Below are 22,024 nucleotides of genomic sequence, written 5' to 3' on the forward strand. Positions count from 1 at the left end.
AATTGTTTGAGATAGTATCTTGCTAAGATGCCCAGGTGGGACTATAATTTGTGATCGTCCTGCCTCAGTCACACAGAATGTTGGGATTGCAACTGTCTGCCACCATCCTAGCCGCCAGTGCTTTTTATGTACAACTACTCCTGGTTTAATGACCTGTCTGTTTAATGACAGCCTGGATTTAATTGCCAAGGCAAGATGTTAAGACTTAACACCTGCAGCTCAGATTTACAACCCGTCATTTTTTTATGGCGTAGTTCTGTATGTCTTATTGAGTCTCAATATCATTTTTTGGCGTCATATACCTTGTTTATACAGTACTTTCCTGCCAAATGCATTGTACAGTACACTATCTAGTTTCCTATTGTCATACATTACAGTGCTCATACAGTGCCTCGGGGCTCATGCAGTTTAAGAGGCAAATAAAAGCAAGTCACCAGGTCGGAGTTTCCTTTGAGCATTTCTTTGTTCTGACTGTTAGAATGTATATACTATATGCAGTTCCTCATTTCGTGACCAATTCACTTTAGCAATCTGGTCACAGTACCACAACTTGGTTGTTAAATGGGGAATGTCTGTAGTTGAAGTTCATTTAATTCTTAGCAGCACTGGCTGGGCCTGGTGGTGCATAAAAAGTCTTTAGTGATAACAGTGTATATATTGAATACGAGATGAAAGGAGGTGAGCTTAGGTTTCTTTCAGTTTTGTATAGATGAATCCAATGAGTGCAATGAATGAGTACATTTTCATAGAACAGGAGGGTTGAGGACAGTGCCTGGTTTGTTGTTTGGGTTCCTCTGTTAAGTAAATTCTTCCTACCTACAACCTACCTGATGATCTGTGTTAAACTGTATTGATACTAAATTATTGGTAACTGGCACAGTTATTAATCCCAGCGATCCTTTAACAACATGGATTTTATAGGGCTGTTTCCAAATGCTCCAGTGGATTTATCAAAAAAGGCTCTGTAGGTGAATGAGGAGTTTGTGTATCACTTCATCCTTTTTTTTTGTGTTTCTTCCTTTTAATTTGATTTGTCTGGGCTATAAATTTCACTAACAAAGCACCTTGCCATTGTATTTCCAGATGTTAAACCTGAAAATATTATCTTCCAGTCGCTAAAAAGAAAAAGAAAAAAAAGTGAACTTACACTCACTAGCCTTACTTCCATTTGCGTAGGACAGGCCGCGACAGGGGTCTGCTGGGAAATGAACCTGTGCTCTTCCCACAGGGTGGAGAATGCTTGCACCAAGCTTGTCCAGGCAGCCCAGATGCTTCAGTCAGACCCTTACTCGGTGCCTGCTCGAGACTACCTGATCGATGGTTCCAGGGGCATCCTCTCCGGCACGTCAGACCTGCTCCTGACCTTCGATGAGGCTGAGGTAGGCAACCTGCGGCCCGCGCAGACCTCCTCCAGATAGAAAGCCTAGTTTTAAGGACGATAATGGAATATTGGTGATTGAAGACATGTATTTCTGGGCTTGCTATGTGTTGTTCCCTCACCTGACTCAGTACTCTGAAATATATTTTCAGGTTCGTAAAATTATTAGAGTTTGCAAAGGAATTCTGGAATATCTTACAGTGGCAGAGGTGGTGGAGACCATGGAAGATCTGGTCACTTACACAAAGAATCTCGGGCCAGGTGAGTCATGTCCAGCTCGTATAATAAAATGATTATAGATTGTCCATGTGGGAGCAACACAAGAGAGTGCCCTCTCTGATTTTTTGCTAAAACAGATGTTGATGGATTGGGCTTTCAGGTGTCTGCTCTGCTGATGGAAGTGACACCAGGCTTCCATGAAGGCGATATCATTGTCCCTGAAACGGCCATCTCCTGTCTACAAATCCTGGCTCTGTCAAATGAATTAAAGTGAACATTGCGAATGTTGCTGGGGAATGCAGCAAATGCTTTTCTATTACTGTAATGCTGCAGGCTACCCTGAATCTTGACCTCTCTCCCCGTTCTGCATCACACAGTGTTCCTTCGCTGTCAGCCAGCTGGCCTGTAGCTCTTATGACCTCTTCACATGCTAATTAGCCTGCTTACTGTTATGGATTCATGCCTTGCTCGGGGTGCACCCAATAATGAGACCTAGGAGAAGAGAAGAGCTGCTGTGCCTAAGTCTCATTTTGAAATGCTTAAGCATCTGAGTATTAAATATTCAAAATACACCAACAGATAGCAACTTTTGATGTTAGAGATGTATAGAATGACCCAGAGAGTCCCTGAAGTATAAATGTGACCAGTAGAAGATATCCTGGGCATTTAACTTGACTTGATGTTTATTGCCTTAAAAAATTCTTTTGTTGGGGCTGGGGATTTAGCTCAGCGGCATAAGCGCCTGCCTTGCAAGCAGGCAGTTGTGAGTTCGATCCCCGGTACCGATAAAAATGAAAAAGACAAAAAAAAAAAATTCTTTATATATGAAAGGTTGACTTTTTCCTTAACAGTATGAGTTTGTGGTGTAGCTGTTCTGTAAACTTAACAGCACTAAGAATTTTCCTGAGGGGCTGGAGATTTAGCTCAGCGGCATAAGCGCCTGCCTTGTAAGCAGGCAGTTGTGAGTTCAATCCCTGGTACCAATAAAAACGAAAAAGACAAAAAAAAAAAAATTTTCCTGAGTCATCATCAAAGAGCACCTGGAAAAGGGCTTTCCTTGATAACTTCAGAGCTGAGCTCTTTAAGCTTTCTCATAGCATGAGGAAAAAATATTTCCCTAAATGGAATTTTATGTAGCGTCCTCTAACATTTAAAAGACCAAACAAAGCTACTCTGGGTGAAGTAGAAGCGGCCTCACCTGTGTTAGCAATCTCCCTTTGGTCTTAACAGTCTTTGAGACAGCTTAAGAAATCCTAGGGACAATTTGAAAATCAGAGCTTCACAAAATTGTGTAGCACCTTTGAATAACAACCCGAGTAAATGAAGTGTAAGGCCAACTCCAAAACATCAGGTGCTTGCAAATGCTGTCATTACTGTGATTAGTTTTATATTTCCATTGGTTTCTAATAATAAAATATGCTTAATTTAGACAAACTGGAAAGTACAAAAAAATAAAGATGAAAACGTGCATATCATTGTCATTCTTTGAACTTTTTGCAGCCCTTAGATTCAGTACTAAGCTCATGTGAGATTCTTCCGTAGCATAGCACAGTGGCTAGATACGGCATGAAACATACACATGATAATTAGTTTTTATACAAATGTGCATTGAATCATTTTAGATTTTAATGCTTATGAATATATTTACATGAAAATTATACCATATTTTGGACTTTCATTTAATAAGTTACTTTTTTTTTTTTTTGGTACTGGGGATCGAACTCATGACTGCATGCTTGCCAGGCAGGCACTGATGCCGCTGAGCTAAATCCCCAGCCAATAAGTTACTTTTATTCAAAAGAATAACACTTCAAAATGTACGAGAGTTCAGCAGTAGTGTCTGTTGTTTAAGTAAGTGGGCAACCAGTTTGGACTCTCATAGTAACTCATAATGGATTTAGGCTGAGAAAGCCAGATCCTGGCTAGTTTTATTTCTCACTCTGCAATTTTTCTGTCTTGGACCCCAGGAATGACCAAGATGGCCAAGATGATAGACGAGAGACAGCAGGAGCTGACTCACCAGGAGCACCGAGTGATGTTAGTGAACTCCATGAACACAGTCAAAGAGTTGCTTCCGGTTCTCATTTCAGGTATTTCCTGTTTGTAATTGATTGTATAGGGAAAAATACATGACTGTGTTCTAAACCTCGAAGGCTATTTCCTTTAGTGGCTTCATTGCCGCTGGTGGGCTCGGTATTACGTGGAGGCTGCAGCTGCTGGCCAAGAAGCAGCCTCATCTTCTTATGTTCTCCTTCTCCTGCTGCTGAGTTGCCCTTCCTGTGCCCTGTAAAGCTCTGACAGGACCTTCTTCCGAGAGGTGAGCATCTCTCATTTATGTGGAGATCGAATTTCACGCCCTGTGTTACAGAAAAACAACCAGGAGTGGAAATGGCTGTTTTGGAGTACTATATGTTAAAGCTTCCTTTTCAGTGTGTGTTGGCATAGTTTTTCCTCAAAGATGTTTAACTGTTGTGTACATTCTGAGTACATCAGTTCTTTGATCACTGGTTGGGACCATCTTATCTTTCCCTTGGTCAGAGCCCAGAAATGCAAATATGATGACTGCCCTCTCAGCAGGGAAAAGGACTTGCATTTCCACAGTGTCTGGAAAGCCCAGCACTGTTTAGTTTACGTAATTATCTTAGGCAAGTTGTGGTGTAGTTCATTTTATTTTTGAAATCATAAGAGGCATGTCCCTGGGACTCCAGTTGTTTGCCTTGGTGGGTGTTTCAAGTAGTAGCTAAGAAAGGAATTTACATACAAAATATGATAAATAGAACCTTTTATGAAGTGTTTTTTTTGGGGGTGGCAGGAGGGCCATTTACTGGGATTGAACCCAAGGCCTTGTATAATGCTAGGCAAGGGCCCCACCATTGACCTGCAGCCCCAATCCTGGGAATAATTTTTTGAGACCAAGTGTCCTACTGGCAGAGGATGTTTAGGAGTTAGTTTCTTTCCAACCTGGGTAACTCAAAGCATTGGTTAATATTTGTTTATTGAATTTTAATTATTATTGTTTACTTTTGAGGGTTAGAAAGTCCTTGCTACATACAGAAAGAAATCGTGGAGGACAAACTCATTTCTCTGGGGTTTCCTGCTGGGACTAGGGGCAGCAGAGTACCGTTGATAGTTTTCATACTGTTGCAGTAGGTTTACAGCAGGTGGAGTCAGTTAGAGCCCAGGCTGATGGAAGGGTGTTGCGGTGTGTTTTGTGCTTTGAGTGTTCTTTACAATGAAAGTTGCTGATAATGGCACTCTATTGGCAGATTTGCAGTGTTTGTTTAGCATTATTCTTTTAAGGCCCCGGAACCCCCAAAATACGTATTTAAAGTGTGAAATATCTTGTGTGAACATTGTATATAAAAGGTTAAATTCCAAGTTTAGCTTCTGACTTTTTGTTTATTTTATAGCTATGAAGATTTTTGTAACAACTAAAAACTCTAAAAACCAAGGAATAGAAGAAGCTTTGAAAAATCGCAATTTTACTGTAGAGAAGATGAGTGCTGAAATTAATGAGATCATTCGCGTATTACAACTCACTTCTTGGGATGAAGATGCCTGGGCCAGCAAGGTGAGTGATACTGGAGAGGAAATAAACAAGCTTCCAGTTCTTCTGGGGATTTTGATTGTCACCTGTCTCATATTTTATCTTATGCTGTGTATAGCACAAGAGAACACAGACATTGTGAGACTAACATTTTGCTTTATGGGTTATTTGGTATCGTAGCAAATTTCTTTTGTCCCAAGGTAGCACAAAGAAATAGGCACCCGGGGTAAATGTTAGTTGAAGGCTGAAGCGTGGAGTCTCAGCTTCAGGCTGGGTTCTCACTGGTTGGGCTGGCAGAGGAATTCTGCTCTGTATCCTTCCCTGGGTGGGATTCCTGCCTTGTATGTGGGGAGTTGTTGCCAGGTGAGTAGGATAGATACACAGCATGCTTATATTTCTAAGTTATATTATGTTTCTGAATTATATAAAGGGTAAATGTAGGAAATTCTTAGTATTTCTAGATGTGTCCCTTGATCATTCCATTTTCCCTAAGAAAAGTGTTAGTCGGTTTGTGGGATCTCTTTGCCCTGCCTGGAATCTCCTGTCAGACTCTAGAGGGGTTGACGGGTTCCCTCTGGAGCCTCCAGCAGTGGCTTTGCATTGCTGCTGCTTTGGTCCACATCTTCCCGTGTGGTGACCATGAAAAGAGCTTCCAGGTCTTGGGGAACATGTGCCTTGCAGTAGCCCAAGATGCAGGCGGTGGAGGGACCATGCGGTCCCCAGGATCTAGCTTTTCCATAGGACCTGAAAGTCTGCAGGGCCACCCACAGGCAGGAAGCGAACTTCCAGAGTAGTTTGACTTCCGTGGATGCTCTGGACAGCCACAAGGTAAGCCAGGATCTGGGGCCTGCAGGCATCGCCTCCTCTCTAGTTGCCCAGAAAACCGATTTAACTATGAATAATGTTAGTTTACCTTAACGGTAGATTTGTTTACAGAGACATTTTCTCGGTGATGTGGAATTGTTTTAGTGGTTTCTAAATTTATTTTGCGTTTATACTGTAAAATCATTTTAAGTGTTTGCTTTTGTATACTTGACAACGTTTACTTCCCTGTTGTGACTTCTCTATGCATCTTTTTTTGTTGTTGTTCTCTTGTTTTGTTCTTTTTCTCACACTTAGAAGGTAAGCCTTTCTTACCCTTTAGTTTCTTTTTTGCTTAAAAAGAGAGCAAGCATGTCTGGAGGTTTTCGTGTGCTGTGTGCTGTGCTTATTGTGTGTGCTGGTGTGTAACACTGCTCGAAGGGTCAGAATGGGACTTACACGGGACTCCGGACAGACGGCCGGTGGCTCAGCGCGAGCTGTTTCTTGGGGGGAAACACAGGACTATGGGATGCCAGGCTTTCTGTATTAGGGAGCTTCTATTATCTCTTTAAGCAGCTCCTTAGAGCTTTTTTGGCCCGGTTCTTCCCACTGATTTCATTTGAGGGGCAAGTTTCCTCAGGGTGCTAGGTGACCCCGAAGTTACCTCTAGACCCTGCCCTTGGAAAAGGAGACTTTCAGCTGATGCCTTCTCTGTAGATGCTTCTTCCGTCACTGTCTCTCATTCTCCTGTCTGTTTGTCTGTCTGTCTCTCCCTCCTTCTCTCTTTTTAAATTTTTCTAGACAGGTCTTACCATGTAGTTCAGACAGGACTTTACCTCGCTACCATATTGTAGGCTGGCCCCAAACAGATGGGAATCCTCCTGCCTCAGCTTCCCCAAAGGGTGGGATTACCGACCTCTGCACCGCCATACCCAGCCACGCCAGTCTTCTTCGCTGGCTCTGGTGTTTTGTTTTCACAGATGTGCCATTGAGGTTTTAAGCGGTAATGAAAATAGATAGTCTAGAGAGCTTAGCTGACACAGCTGGCCTGCATATAATGATCTACCAGTCAAAATCAAAAGGACAAAGGAGGACTGTATTTCTAGTGCTTTTCCCCATCCCAGCTTTCTGCATTTTCTGCTGTCTGAGCTGTGAATCAGCTCAGTTCTCTCTGACCTCATGTTACCCTTCTAGTAGACGAGCACGCAGTAACGAGGAGCAGACATTTAGCTTTCATGTTTCTCTGTTCTTGTAGGGGAAACGCCGCCCCTCATTTATGACTAAGTCTTACTGAACTCTGTTCGTGCAAGTGCCATCCAGAGAACTCAGTTGAGTTTTTCAGGACGAGGGTCAGACCCCTGGGGGAGCGTAGACGGGAAATAGAGCTGATGCCTGCTACCTGCAGGCTTGTAGCTCTCTGTTTTATGCTGCAAAGCTGTTAGGAATGAAAGTAAGTTAGTGCAGCGTAAAGAAGCTCAAATCGTGACATCAGAATGCACGAGAGATACTTATTTTTTTTTTAGCCTACGTTGCTTTTGTTACTTGGTCCAGTAATCGAAATATCATGAAAAGAGAACATGACAAGCCTCACTTCCAGCCCTCTCCCCAGCCCTGTACTTCGCTTTCCTCCCTAAGAATAATTTTGACTAGTTACGAGAATATTTAGAAACGGTTTATCCTGAGAATGGATAGTCTGTTGCTTACTGTCAGTTTAATAGGATTGTGCCGCTTTCCCTGCTCAGCCGTAGCAGTGAATTCATCAGATGCGTGTCTGTCTGTGCCCACCGGGTTCCCGTGCTGTTCGATGCATAGGTGTCTTTCACCTCCTCTCGCCCCTACCCTACATAATTAACTTTGTCTTACCGCACTTGTTTCATGCTTCCCCACTGGTGCAGTATTCTTCTGGAAAATGATGGTTCCTCTAGAAAAATGGGGGAAGAAAGTAAGTGGAACAAATTCTCTGTAAAAATGTGTCTTGCCCAGTAAGTTCAGATTTTAAACCGGCAATGCAGTAGCCGGTTATTTTACCTTTTGTACCTACGTTTAAATTGCAGATTTATAAATTTAAAAATAACTGACTGTGGAAGTAGCTGAGTGGCAGAGCAGCACTGTCCTGGCGTGTGAGATGCTCTGCGATGAATCCTCAGTACTGTCAGAAAAAGTAACTTTGATTTTCAACGTTTCTTTCCAATGTAAAAACTATCCTCTCCTTAAATCAATAATCAGCTTTATAATGATCATTAAAAGTCAAGTTAGCATTTTTCCTGGGAGTGTATTATGAATCCAGAAAATCTGACTGAAACACAATATTAATGTTACTTTTAAATTCTCAGTTGTAAATTCTCTGTACCTAATCTTTTTAAAAATGTGTATTCCTTGTGTCTTAGTGCATGCTGGGAATTAAGAGGAAATGAGAGAAAAAAATTTTTTAAAAAATTTTGTCTTTTTTGAGACAGGGTCTCGCTGTGCAGTTCAGGCTGGCCTTCAACTCACTTTTGTAACCCAGGCTGGTCTCGAACTCGCAATGATCCTTCTGCCTCAGCCTCCCGAGTGCTGGGATTACAGGCGTGAGCCACCACGCCTAGCTGAGAGAAAAATTTGTAAACAAACTTCACTGCTCAGACTTCTGAATGCTTCATAGCTGCTCCTGCAGCTTCACACCCTGAGTCACGAGATAATGCTGTCAAAATTAGTTGCAGTGTGCATCCCTTCCAGAGGTGCAGTGAGGGGACTGCGTCACCAAGGAAGGAGCCGGTGTTCCGTGTGCCATCCTGTAGCACTGGTGCCTACTCTGGCCCACTCTGACTGAAAGGCTGAATTTTATTCAATCACTTTTGAAAAATTAGCTAATATGTGTGCTTTTCATGAGTATTCTAGTGTTTTTACAACAGCTAATTGAATGAAAGCGTGTAGGAGATTGGGGTAGTTAACCCGGCCACTTACGGTTCCCTTCGCTCCTCACTTCTGACACGGAGCCCGATCCCCGAGAGTCAGGGTGCGCTCAGTTACTGCCTTCAGCCGATGCCTCTGTGTGTGCGCCCGTGGCAGCACGGATTTTGAAAGCTGGAAAGGTTTCCAGCTTGGAGATGGGAAAGGTCGGAGAGGCCTGAAGTCTCAGGCTGTCCTCTGAGCTGTTCTTTTCAGGAGCACCTTTGTTCCACACATGGAGTGGAGGAGGCGGAAACTGGTCAGAAATGGGATGGAGTGGCGGGAGGAGGACGAGAGCAGGGAAAGCAGGTTGCCACTCACGTAGCCGGGTCCTTATTTCTTGTACTTAAATTTTTCGATTTTGAATCCTGGGATTCACTTTCCTGATGATAGTTTCTCTTGATTATCTGTAGGAGGAGTTCACCATTATTCACAGGTGTGCTTTTTTTTTTTCCTTTTCTTTCTTTGTTCCAGAGTGTAGAAAAGTCACTTGGTTCTTTCACATGTGCAACATGAAGAAATTACCGGGGCAACAGGTCTAAGCATATTTTGCATGTTAGGAATGTTTCAGTTCCTGAGAAAACAGACAAAGCGCTTCTTCCAGGCTGTCCTTCCACCTCTGGTATGAGGGGAGAGCAAAGGCACTGATTTTTATTTTCCAGCTTGATCTGAGGACAGTTTCTGGGTGAAGGGGATGGGACAAGGAATGAGATAGGAGTGGCCAGCTGTCACAGCCACCATGCTGTACCTGGTGTTTTCTACTCTTAACAAAGCCCACCAAAAACACATCAGACAATTTTTTTTTTTTTTTGGTCTTTTTCCTTTTTATCGGTACCGGGGATCGAACTCACGATTGATTGCCTGCTTGCAAGGCAGGTGCTTATGCCACTGAGCTAAATCCCCAGCCCCTTTTTTGTTTTTGTTTTGACATCAGAAAATGGTAACTGGCTTTTTTTTTTTTTTTTCTAAATTTGAGTGTTTATAGAGAAGACTATGAAAGGGGCAGTATTTTCTGTTTCGCTCAGATTGTACTGTAAGTGCTTAAAGCTTAATGAAGTGCTTATCCCACATGATATGGTTGACCACAGGATTATGATTATTTTTACCCTTTAAAAATATACATATCTCCAAACTGACCTCTAGGCCTTAGTGTTCAGTGAATTCTTTTTATCTTATCTAATGTTAGTGTACGTCTGTGGCTTATAGAATTTTGTCAATTTCATCAATAAATACTGCCTTTCAAAAGAAGTATGTATGTACAAGATTCTTAGAGAGCAAAATGTTTCTTTCCATCAAAAGTTCTTGTTTTAATAGATGATGACATTATACTGTATTGTTTAAATGATTGATATGAACTGCTTTGTTCAAGAAAGAATTTAGAGCCAGGGGTTTAACTCAGCAGCATAAGCGCCTGCCTGGCAAACACAAGGTCATGAGTTTGATCCCTGATACCAAAAAAAAAAAAAAAGACTTTAACAAGGCCCCTTTCAGTGACAGCTTTAAATCTTCAAATTTACCTAAAATTCATGTATTAAAAATTAGTAACTATGTGGGTGTAGTGGCACACACCTGTGATCCCAGCACTTGCAGGGGCCGAGGCAGGGGGATTGCCTGAGTTGGAGACCAACCTGGCTACATCCTGAGATGCTGTCTGAAAAGATCACTCTCGCAGCCCCCCACCCCCACCCCAAACCCCAGATGGTAACTAACTGACCCCCACACCCAGTTGTGAAATGCATCTCTACTCTAAATGAGCATCTCCGTTTTCACTTCTCTTGTCAGACAGCCCACACAGGAGTCTGTTACTCACTTCCTGAGAGTCATTCTTTCCTTGGAATCCAGTGATCATTTGAGCTTTATTAGGAAAAAGATAAATGATTTCTGAGGATGCTGAGGAGAGCGAGATGTATCTGTCACATTTCAAGTCACTTTGGGGCACTGGAGGATGAGCAGTTCTAGAGCTTATTTTCTGGGCAGTACTAAACAAAAGCCCAAGGTGACGAGGCAGAGTTTTGCTGCCTATTGTATAAAGCTAGTGACATCTTTGGCAACTCTCCTTGGTTAAAAAGAATATTAAATTTCATACAAGTGCATTCCTTGTAATCCCAGCACGGAGGGCTGAGGCCGGAGGATCCCTGTGAGTCTGAGGCCAGCCTAATTTCATAGCAAGACCCTGTCTCCTAAAAAAAAACAAAAAAAACCCCCAGACATTTTAAATGTGATCTGATGTAAATTAATGATGTTTGGAATCAATAAACCTGAGGTCAAATGGTTTGGTTTCTGGGCGTGATCTCTCCCTCCCTCCTTCCTCCCATCCTCCCTTCCTGCTTCCCTTCCCTAGGTTGACCTCAAACTTGAAATTTGGTCTTAGCTTCTCTACTGGGATTGCAGGAGTGCACAACCATGCCCAGCTCTCTGTTCTTTAATTTGTAACATTATGTCACATTTAAGTTTGCAATTCAGTGGAATAAGCGAGGGGAAAAGTGGCTTCAATATGTAGGAAATGCTAAATTGAAGTTGGTTTTCTCTGTAGTAGTCTTTATTCCTAAGACTAGACACTAAAAGTTTCTGACTTTCTCTTCCTTTTGAATATAGATTTTTGAAATGTAACTAAGTCTTTAATGGCTATCTAACTGAAAATAAATGTGTTAAGGAAATGGTTATTAATGGGTTTTGAATTAAATATTTTCACTGTGACATAATTCCTCTTCTCCAGGATATGCACAGATATCCCAAGAGCTCTCTCGCTATGCATATATATATATGTGTATGTATGTATATAAAATTTGTATCTAGGCAACTTGTGTTATGCTTAATAATTTATGTTAACATGAAGGAGGTCCAGCTCCTGAGGCTAGGAGTTGTCCAAGATTCTCTTAAAAAGACACTGACCTGGGGCTGGCCCCCAGCATTTGGGAGGGGGCTGAAGCAGGAGGATTACTGAGAGCTCAAGGCCAGTCTGGGCTAGTAGTGAGCTTAAGGCCTTGCTAATTTGGAATTGAGCTTTGCCTTACTTTAGGAGGTAAAGTTCACTGTACAAATTAGTGTTAAATAAGGTAGAAGAGCAGAACAGGTATTTAAATCCTATGAGAGTCAAAGCACTTAAAAATGTTTTGCACCGAGTGCGGTGGCCACCTGTAGTCTCAGTACTCCGGAGGCTGAGGCAGAAGGAGCTCCAGTTTGAGGCCAGCCTGGACTGTACGGTGAGATCTCATCTCAAACAAAACAAAGCCCCTCCATCCCCTGGGAGGGAAAAGGCACCTACTTCCCGTCTACCTGTACCAGTTACAAGGTGATTTTTTCACAACCCAACTTTTTCTTGTCTTCGTTTTGGCACTAGAGACCAAATCTGGGTCCTTCACACAGAGCTACTTCGCCTTTTTAAGTTTCTTTTGAGCAGGGTCTCACTCGTTGCCCAGGCTGGCCTGAAATTCCCAGCCCTCCTGCCTCTGTCTTCTGAGGGTCTGGGGTTCTATGTGTGTGCCCCTGAGCCTGGCTAGTGATGCCACCCTTAATTCAAAGCTACCGTAACTTCAGGAGCTGTAATTTGATAATAATAATATTTTACTTCCATTTCCCCCGGTAATTTAGCTCACTTTTTTGTTGCTGTGGCTGAGAATTAAGGTTAGAACTGGCAGAGTCTGTATCTGTTTAGAGCGGGGAGGAAGGAACCCTAAAGCTCACAGTCCTGACTTTGAACAAGTTTTTTGCTTGGTCACTCCTTTGAATTGGCAATAGGGATGCGCCTGCTGCCCCCTTGTGGGAAACTGGCAGTACAACACCCTTAAGACCTACAGTTCTACAGGATTGGGAATTTAAGTTAGGGATTATGGGACATTGCCTAGAATTTTAGTGGCTGCCTCTATGCATTGATGGACCAGTTCGTGAAAGCAAAAATAGAGTTAAATAGAGACTTAGGAGGTGGTCAGTCTTGTCCGTTCCTCATATACAGGATAGATACATGAGTATTTGTTATATTGTTCTTTGCATTTTCCTGTTTTAAAAATGTTGAGATATATACATACATTTTATTTAAAATTTATATGTATACTCCATATTGAACAGGGCCGCACATTGAGCTGCACCCCTAGTGCTTTTATAATTATCCCCAACCCATGCCCAGTGCTGGGGATTGACCCAAAGTGTCTCTGTACCGAGCTGCCTCTTTGGCCCCATGTTTATGTTTGAGTCTCACTATGTTACGTTATGGGTCTCACTAACTTGCTGAATTGCTCAGTTTGAATTTATGACTCTCTGCCTCCGCCTCCCGTAGTGCTGGGATTACATGCGTGTGCCACCACACCCAGATCAATTTCATTTTTTATTTTTAGGCAGCATCTCACTAAATTGCCAAGTTTGTTCTCAAACTTTCAGTCTTCCTGCCTCAGCCTCCCAAGAAGGTGGGATCACAGATATGCACCACTGTGCCTGGTCCAGAACACACAGACTTTTAAAAATGTGTTAATCTGTTATCTCCCAGCTGTATCCCTGGATATTTTATGCTAGTTTTACATTCTCCAGTATCATTTATACTTGTGCACAATAAATCAAGACCCAATTTTTACATCCTGCCCCCCTCTCCCAGGTTAGAAGGGAACTAAGAATGAGGACTAACAGAAAGAGCCAGAAAAATACTTTCTTTTTCTTGCATAACGCTGAATGTTTTACTTGGTATTATTAAAATAAAACTGCTACATTAACACGTTCGATTTCTCTTTCCACTCAGTAATTCCCAGTGTTTCAGATTAATATTGTGAAACATCGTCCAGTGTGTGCGTGTGTCTTTCAGTGTTTGGAGGAGAGCTGTGACTTGTGGCACCACATACTAATGAGGCTTGTCTGCAGCCAGGAGGGCCTGGCCAGGCTGTGGTAGATGGATGTCGCCTAGCAGAAAGGCTGATAATGAGGCATGTGACGAGGGCTTCTCCTGCTGCAGGCATTAAACATCTTTTGGCTTGAGCGATGTTCCCAGTTTTCACAGTTTCAGCAATAGAGATATCAGGCGACAGAATAGAAGTAACTGAAGATTTGCATGTAAGATGCTGCATTTTGGCAGAAATAAGAATTGTGACGTGATGAGATTATCCTGAGGCCTTTGTAGGACCACTGTATTTTTCTGTCTACTTTGTATCATGGTGTTTGAGTTTTTTGCAGTGAAAATAACTGGGATTTCTCTTCCAAAGGACACTGAAGCCATGAAGAGAGCCCTGGCCTCCATAGACTCCAAACTGAACCAGGCTAAAGGTTGGCTTCGTGACCCCAGTGCCTCTCCAGGTAACCCTTTACTTCCTCTCCTAATCTGATACACTGCCGTAGCTTTTTGGAACACCCCACCCTTGGATAGTGCAGACTAACTGGAGCATTAGTGGGCCTTCAAAGGATGAAGGCATAGACCAGGTTGCCCATCCTGTCCTGGAAGCATAAACCGAGCTGAACCGGGCATTCTTTACCGTCTCCTGAATCAGAAGATAGTATTTTGAATGAAAGCTCTTCTCTGCTAGTGCCTATTGGGCAGACTTTCATTTATGTCAACAGAATACTTCATTAAGCAGATTAAATACTGATGTCAATAAGAACTGGAAAGCGAAGTTGACTGTACAAAGATAAGACCCAAGTAGGTTGTTAAGTTCGGCTTTATGGATTTCCTGATTTAGTGTTTATTCAGTCTTAGATTAACATTCGGCTGGATGTGAAAAGCCGAACAGAGGTGGAGTGTTAAGTACTGTTAAATTGTTGGAGCCTGTTTTCATCAGCCCTGTTCTTTTTTTTTTTTTTTTTTTTCCCTTTTTATTGGTACCAGGGATCGTACCCACGACTGCCTGCTTGCAAGGCAGGCACTTAATGCCGCTGAGCTAAATCCCCAGCCCCTATATAGGAGTTTGTTTTTTTTTTTTTCTTTTTTATCAGTACTGGGGATCGAACTCATGACCACTTGCTTGCAAGGCAGGTGCTTATGCCACTTAGCTAAATCCCCAGCCCCTATCAGCCCTGTTCTTAACTGCCTATGGTTTAGGGTATCTCTGAACCGATATGGTTCCAAGTACAGAAAACCCCCGGCTTGCGAACATTTGAGTTGCGAACTTTTACAGGTGTGCTGTGTGAGACTTACTTTGTCTGCTTACGACTAAGTGTCCTGGGATGGAACTTCTTGGAGAGTTTGGGACTTCTTAGTTTCTGAAACAGTTTGCAGCAGCATCTGTGGTCGAAACCTCCCGCTGTGGTTGTAAGGGCAGTGCTTGCTGTGAGCAATCAGATGACTGCCTTCATTCCCTTGTGTTCCTCTCATGAAAAATCATCCATTCCTTCATGAATGAAAAGACTGTTAGAGTATCTTCTCTACCTAGTAATGTGACTACAATGTAGATATCGAATGTCTCTATTTTAGGGGACGCCGGTGAGCAGGCCATCAGGCAGATCTTAGATGAAGCTGGAAAAGTTGGTGAGCTCTGTGCAGGCAAGGAATGCAGGGAGATCCTGGGGACGTGCAAAATGCTGGGGCAGATGACCGATCAGGTGGCTGACCTGCGAGCCAGGTAACGTTCCTCTGCTCCACTATGCAGCTTTATGATGATTATGATGTGATTTAGAGAGCTGGCCCATGGTGGTTTTACTGAGTTATCTTTGGATAATATATAATACAGGTATTATTATTATTCTGAGATGAATTTTACCTTTCCAGAATTTGTAAAATACACAGATGTTGGTGGGCATGGTGTTACATACTTATAATCCCAGCACTCGGGAGGCTGAGGCAGAAGGATCTGTGAGAGTTCAAGGCCAGCCTGGGCTATATAGTGAGACCCTCTCTCCCCAAAAACAAAAACAAAATCAAGCAAACAAAAAAAATCAGATGCTGAATAACAAAGTTGGGACTTATTCTATAATTGAAATAGAAATTTGCTTTTTTAATTTCTAGCGTAGACTTAGAACATTTGGGGCAGTGTGGAAGTCTGGCATAGATAGACGTCTTCTATACAGGGTGGGGAGAAAGGAGCACGGAAGAGAGAAAACTGTCTTTTAAAAAATTGTTTACACAGGTTAGTCGCTAAGATGGTAGTATCTGAACTCTTTTGAGTTTGTGTGTAATTCTTTTACCTTCCACTTACTCTTAAGTTTTAGTTTTGAAAACTCCTTCCATAAGTTAAGTAAATAGTATATAGTTTGCTATTGAGAACTATATTGAGTATAATATAGATCTATTTAGAATTCATGCATGGAGTTAATAAAGTTCTAAAAGATTCTCATTTTTTGGAATTTTATGATATGAATACAAAGAAAAATTGAAGTGTGTGGAGACACTAATATAGATAAAGTTTGATTTTGCTTTGAGTGTGTCATGAAACTTCTTGAGACCATTGGGATACACAGGGTATCTGTACAAATAGGGTCTCATGTAAGAAAACAGATCTTAAAAAGGAATGGCTTTTAAGACATTCATGACAGGGCTATAATCATATGTCTCATTGCCAGGGACTCTGAGCCACCAGTGTTAGCTGCATGCCCGTCCCATCGGGCAGCATGGAACAGTCACACTGGCTGGTACAAGCCACCTGATGGGACTGTCACGCATATACCACTGGTGGCTCAAGCTGGCAGGAACATATTAACCTCCTTTGTACCAAGATCACTTTTACAATTTGATGAAAGCATTCCCCATCACCTAAAAAAGATGCAGTGAAAATGCTCATGAAATCACAATATTTCAGGGGATTTGTGGGTCCAGCGTAGCCCTCCAAGCTGCAGGGCTGCAGGTTTTTGTCGTATCTTAAAGAAGAGATGAAATAGCTTAAATAAGTATGGTTTCATCGAGCTCAGTGAATCTTTCTGCTGCTGATACTCAGTCTCACTTGTCATGAGCATAAGAAGAACTGTGCAGAAGGGACAAAAAGAGGTTTGTTCCCATTTGGAGAAATGCCAATGCAGTTTTGACAAGAGTCTTGGCTCTTCTAATTTCTCTTTTCTGCCTCTGTTGTCAGAAACCTTTTCATAGTGTAGTTTTCACTTAGAATTCTCAAATACACAGTTGTGTGTGTTTAGAGAGATGCATGTGAACAGCAGAATGCAGTGGTGGTTGTATGGGATCGACCACTAATCTGTAAAGAGAAAAGCCTAGAGGGGCTGGGTACCGATAAAAAGGAAAAAGACAAAAAAAAAAAAAAAAAAAAAAGAGAGAGAGAGAGAAAAGGCTAGAACAGTGATGAGGAGCTTTGGGCTTGCTGCGCAGAGGAGACTTCAACACCCTTTCATAAGGGAAGATGGGAAAGCTACCGTTCTGTTGTCATTTCTTAGACAGACCAAACTATCTATCATTTCAGTGCTGACACACATTTTCCTCACTGTTGTTCTTCTAGTCGTGAAGAGATATGTTTTAATCTCTGTGAGACTCAATAAACCTTTTATTTTAAAGGTAGTCCATACATGTTTTACTTTTTCATTGTTGGACTTATATATCCAAACAATTCCTCATCACGATTTACTACAGTTGAGGGTAAAAAAACAAAACAAAACAAATTAAGTCATAAGTAGTGTGTTTTGTGAAAGTCTTCCTTCTTTTGGGGAAGGGGATACTGAGAGTTGAACTCAGGACCTTGTGCTTGCCAGGCAGATGCTACACCACTGAGCCATATCCCCAGCCCAGGTCTTCCCAGGACCACTGTCTCCAGTCTGACAGAAAAATGGTGTATTCATACCTTCTATATGTTTGACAATAAATTTATAGAGTTCATTATCTCAAATATTGTTATAGATGCAAAATAGATGGATTTTGAAAATGATACATAGAAGGGCTGGGGATTTAACTCAGCGGTAAAAAGCACCTGCTTTGCAAGCCTGTGGTCCTGAGTTCGATCCCTGGTACCGGTAAAAATACAAAAAAATCAAAAAAAAAAAAAAAAAAAAGAAAGAAAAAAGAAAATGATACATAGAGGCCAGGGATTTAGCTCAGGGGCACAGTACCTGCCTGGCAAGCATGAGGTCCTGAGTTTGACTCCCAGTGTCCTCTCCAAAAAAGATACACAAATGAGCGATAGGTTTATATAGATGTTTTGGGCTTTATTCTAAAGCTGGAAGCTCAGCTGGGCACGGTGGTGCACGCGTGTAACCCCAGCACTCAGGAGACTGATGCAAGAGGATTGCTACACAGTTCAAAGCCAGCCGGCACTACAGAGTGACACCCTGTCTCAAAACAAAACCAAGCAAGCCGGAAACTCAGATTATAATATGCCTGCCATTCTCTCAAATGAGAGGGCTGCCATTCCTGAGTTTTCCAAGCTGGATAGATTTTAAAAAAATCTGAATTTGTAAAAAGATGGCAACTTGTACTTCGTGATTTGAAAGCCCGCTAAGGAAAAGAAGATTCTCTCTCTCTCTCTCTCTCTCTCTCTCTCTCTCTCTCTCTCTCTCCCTCTCTCTCTCTTTCTCTTTTTCTTTTCAGAGAGGAAAACAGTGAAATTAGTTCTTTAGGAACTTGTTGGGAAACAATTTGTAGGTTCACTAGGGGTGGGGAATAGTCTTTAAGATTACCATTAGATTTTTATTGTAATAATGATGGTAATTCAGCGGTAGTAGTTTGTAATATCTGTATTGCTTTATTGCCAGTGTTTTCAAGTATATACTTGAAGCTTCTCTGTTAAAGAAGCAGGACAAATGCTACATTGTTGCCTACCTTCATTTTATAAGTTGTTTCTGTTGTGTAAGTAAGGAAAAAACCAAGAAACCTCTAGAAGAAAAAACTTAACCAAGGGGGTTAAGTATCCTGGAGAGAGTTGCATGAGTCCCAAAATTTAGTTTGTGAGCACAGATCTAATTGGTCTCAGTGCGGTATGTTTTCGGTGACACTGTGTGTGCTGCCTCGGGAAGAATTTTCAGTGTACACTCACCCATAAATAAGACAATTTAATGGGCTGCTTATTTCTAAAGCATACATTACTATGGTAACAGAGCCCTTCACAGCAGTAAGAGCCCAAGCACATTTGCCAACTGAAGTTTCGATTTGGTTATATAATCACCACCTAGAATAGACTAATTATCAAAATTTTCTGTCCTGACTTCGAAGTGGCTCTGTGTTTCTATAAAGTGAATGTATATTTTTAAAAGCAGAAGAGAAAGGAGATGGATTGGGTGTCTTGCTCAGCTGTGTTTCTGTGTGCTGAGATTACTGAGAAGAAGGAGACGAGCGTGTTGGCGACAGGCACCGTGGGGCTGGGAGTGTGATGGTAGGAAGTGTCGGGGAGGGTCCAGTGACAGCATCTGCTTGTCTGCGCAGGGGACAAGGAGCCTCTCCAGTGGCCATGCAGAAAGCCCAGCAGGTGTCCCAAGGTCTGGACGTGCTCACAGCCAAAGTGGAAAATGCAGCTCGCAAGCTAGAAGCCATGACAAACTCGAAGCAGAGCATTGCAAAGAAGATCGATGCTGCTCAGGTAGCAACAGTGATTTCCAGGGTTGGAAGGAAGAAAGTGCCCATAAATAGCCCGCACCCCATTATTCACTGTGGGAGGACAATGGGTGTTTCTAAGTGATGCTGATTGACTGGTTCCCTGCAATTAGGAGTGTTAACACCTCCTGCCATTACAGCTTTAGACTAATGCTCATCTATAGTTTGAAATTAAGGCCTTAATTTTGAATACTTCAATAAGTTAAAAACAAGCACCTGGAATACCAAGAGAATCCTCACTCCCAATATAGACTGTAGTACACTGAAACGGCCCCTTGTTTCAGAATTCACAACTGTATTTCAGCATAGCAGAGTTAAAGGGTTACATTCTTCTGATTGTACTGTATGTTAAATGATTTTAAAGCATTTCACAATCACAAATGTTTGAGACACTTGAAAAATATTCCTAATGCATGGTAGCACAAGCCTGGTAGCTAGCTACTTGGGAGGCTGAGGCAGGAAGTTTGCAACTTCAAGGCCAGCCTGGGCTCCTTAGTGAGATCTTGTCTTAAAATGAAATGCAATAAAAATAAAATGAAACGACATAGAAAGGGTTGGGGAATGTATTCAGTGGTAGAGTACTTGCTTAATGTGTGCGAGGCCTTGAGTTAAATCTCCCGTACCTCAAAAAGAAAGTTTCCGCATTAATTCGAAGATGAGATAGAGTTCATGAGTATATTTTAGTCTAATGGAAAGAAACCAGAATTAAAAGAAAGAAGAAAGAGGAAGGGCTGGGGGTGTGGTGTGGTTCAAGATTAGCATATATGAGGCCCAGGTTCCCACTCTAACATTAAAAAAAAGGTGAGGGGGGATGATTTGATCTTACCTAAGCTATGAACCTTAATAAAACACGAAGAATTAGCACTTTAAAAATGATTACTGGTGGCTGGGCATGGTGGCACATGCCTGTAATCCTAGCACTTGGGAGGCTGAGGCAGGAGGATCAAAAGTTTGAGACCAGCTTGGGCTACAAAGAGCTCAAGGCCAGTCTGAACTGTATAGTGAGACCCTGTCTCAAAAAATAAAAAAGGATTACTGGTGCCCCCGTGACTTTAGGGCGCAGATGAAGCTCAGCTGAATGTGGCCGATGAGCAGATCACAGGCAGCTCACTTCTGTGTGTAGAATTGGCTTGCAGATCCAAATGGAGGACCTGAAGGAGAAGACCAGATTCGAGGCGCTTTGACTGAAGCTCGGAAAATAGCAGAACTGTGTGATGACCCTAAAGAGAGAGATGACATTCTGCGTTCCCTTGGAGAAATATCTGCTCTGACTTCTAAATTAGCAGATCTGCGAAGACAGTATGTATTTAACTGTTTTAATTGCTCTTTAATACTTCCCCTTTCCTCCCCTCCTCCCCTCTCTTCTTATTTTCCTGAAGGAAAATACAGAATTGAATCTCTATAGTTGAATGTATGTAGGATATTTATGTTTTTATAATCTGGGGGGAAGGGTACAAGGTTTGAACTCATGACCTCATGCTTACCAGACAAGTGCTTGAACTGCTGAGCTAAACCCCTGACCCTGTTTTTATAATTTCTAAGCTAGGACTTTCTCTGCTATTTGTAGCATGTCTGTTCCAAGACATAGAAGGAAAATAATTTTGGTGACAGCTATGAAAAAACTCCTATGTTTGTATGTGGGAAGAGGCAAGGAGGTGAAGAGTAGTTTCTTCCTTCCCCAGCATTTTTTTTTCTTTTTTTTTTTGGAGACGGGGTCTCACTATGTACTTTAGGCTGCCCTCAAGCCCACTATGTAGCACAGCTTGGTTTTGAACCCCCGGCAATCCTCCTGCTTCAGCCTCCCGAGTGCTGGGATTGCAGGTGTGCGCCACCACACCTGGATAATGATATTTCTTAGGTAGCAGTTATAAAAGATTCTTCAATTACATTTCCTTGGTGATTGTTTCTGTAAAAACACCCTCACCGCAGCTTCCCTTCTGTTGTTGGCACCTGTTTTGAGTAGATGGAAAAGAGGTTGCTTTGTTCTGATAATAATCTAGGTCTTAAAGCAAAACAAAACTGCAATACCTGTTAAACACTGAGGGAGGGTCTAATATGAAAACTGGGTTACTTTCTGTTCCACCCCAGTCCTCCAGCCCCATTCTTGGAATAACCACAGTCAGATATCTTGAGACGTGCTGGTTTTCATTTAACCTGCGTGTTTCCTGTTCTTCCATGTGAGAACACCTAGTTCTCTTGCCTCCGAAAGATACGTTAGAGTTCTTCGAAGTCTTTTGTTGGCTAAGAGTGCGCTGCCAGATACTAAGGCGTCTTCTGCTGCGTACCATGCAGCATGGCAGCGTACTCGGCCGGAGGTTGTGGTTTCAGAGACCAGTGTGGGTAACAGCTTCAGTCTGATGTATGTCAGCATCAGTCATTTGGAGATCACTGTCATACCCAATTCTTCTATTATTTCAATGAGAAAATGTGTACTTTATCAGTTATAAAATATAATGGCCCGCATAGGAAGGCCTGCGTTTCCCCCTCCGTGTTCTCATTGATATATGGTGCAGAGAATAATTAATGGGAATGGTGATAACAGTAGACCTTCTCCTGTGGTCACTCGTGCTGTCATTACCTGGAGCACTGTAACGTTTGCGAAAACATGCTGTATGTCACCGCTTGGCAGCAGGAGCAGCTATGACCGGAATTCTTTGTGTGGCTCTATGATGCACAATGTTATAGAAACTGAAAATCACAAAGTAGTTCTTGAAAAAGA

General features: G+C 42.2%; 1 protein-coding gene and 1 non-coding gene across 4 annotated transcripts in view; one reads left to right on the forward strand and one right to left on the reverse strand.

The window, feature by feature from the left end:
• The window catches only part of Vcl (vinculin), a 104,640-nt gene that overhangs the window by 56,756 nt on the left and 25,860 nt on the right, over positions 1-22,024 (forward strand). For 2 of the 3 annotated variants that reach the window (XM_003473804.5, XM_003473803.4), the window contains exons 3-10: positions 1,229-1,379; positions 1,531-1,639; positions 3,565-3,687; positions 5,008-5,168; positions 14,057-14,147; positions 15,259-15,406; positions 19,138-19,291; positions 20,429-20,604. In XM_003473804.5, coding sequence (XP_003473852.2) covers positions 1,229-1,379; positions 1,531-1,639; positions 3,565-3,687; positions 5,008-5,168; positions 14,057-14,147; positions 15,259-15,406; positions 19,138-19,291; positions 20,429-20,604 — 1,113 coding nt within the window. Of the gene's footprint in view, positions 1-1,228; positions 1,380-1,530; positions 1,640-3,564; positions 3,688-5,007; positions 5,169-14,053; positions 14,148-15,258; positions 15,407-19,137; positions 19,292-20,428; positions 20,605-22,024 lie in introns of all 3 variants that reach the window. The other variant, XM_013156645.3, reaches the window with a different exon arrangement.
• Positions 17,433-17,504, reverse strand: Trnaa-ggc (transfer RNA alanine (anticodon GGC)). The gene has a single exon. It is a non-coding gene; the product is annotated as a tRNA-Ala (tRNA).

The sequence above is a fragment of the Cavia porcellus genome, unplaced genomic scaffold, assembly GCF_034190915.1.
Source record: "Cavia porcellus strain 051 isolate PalLab524CR breed Dunkin Hartley unplaced genomic scaffold, mCavPor4.1 scaffold_28, whole genome shotgun sequence".
Taxonomy (NCBI): domain Eukaryota; kingdom Metazoa; phylum Chordata; class Mammalia; order Rodentia; family Caviidae; genus Cavia; species Cavia porcellus.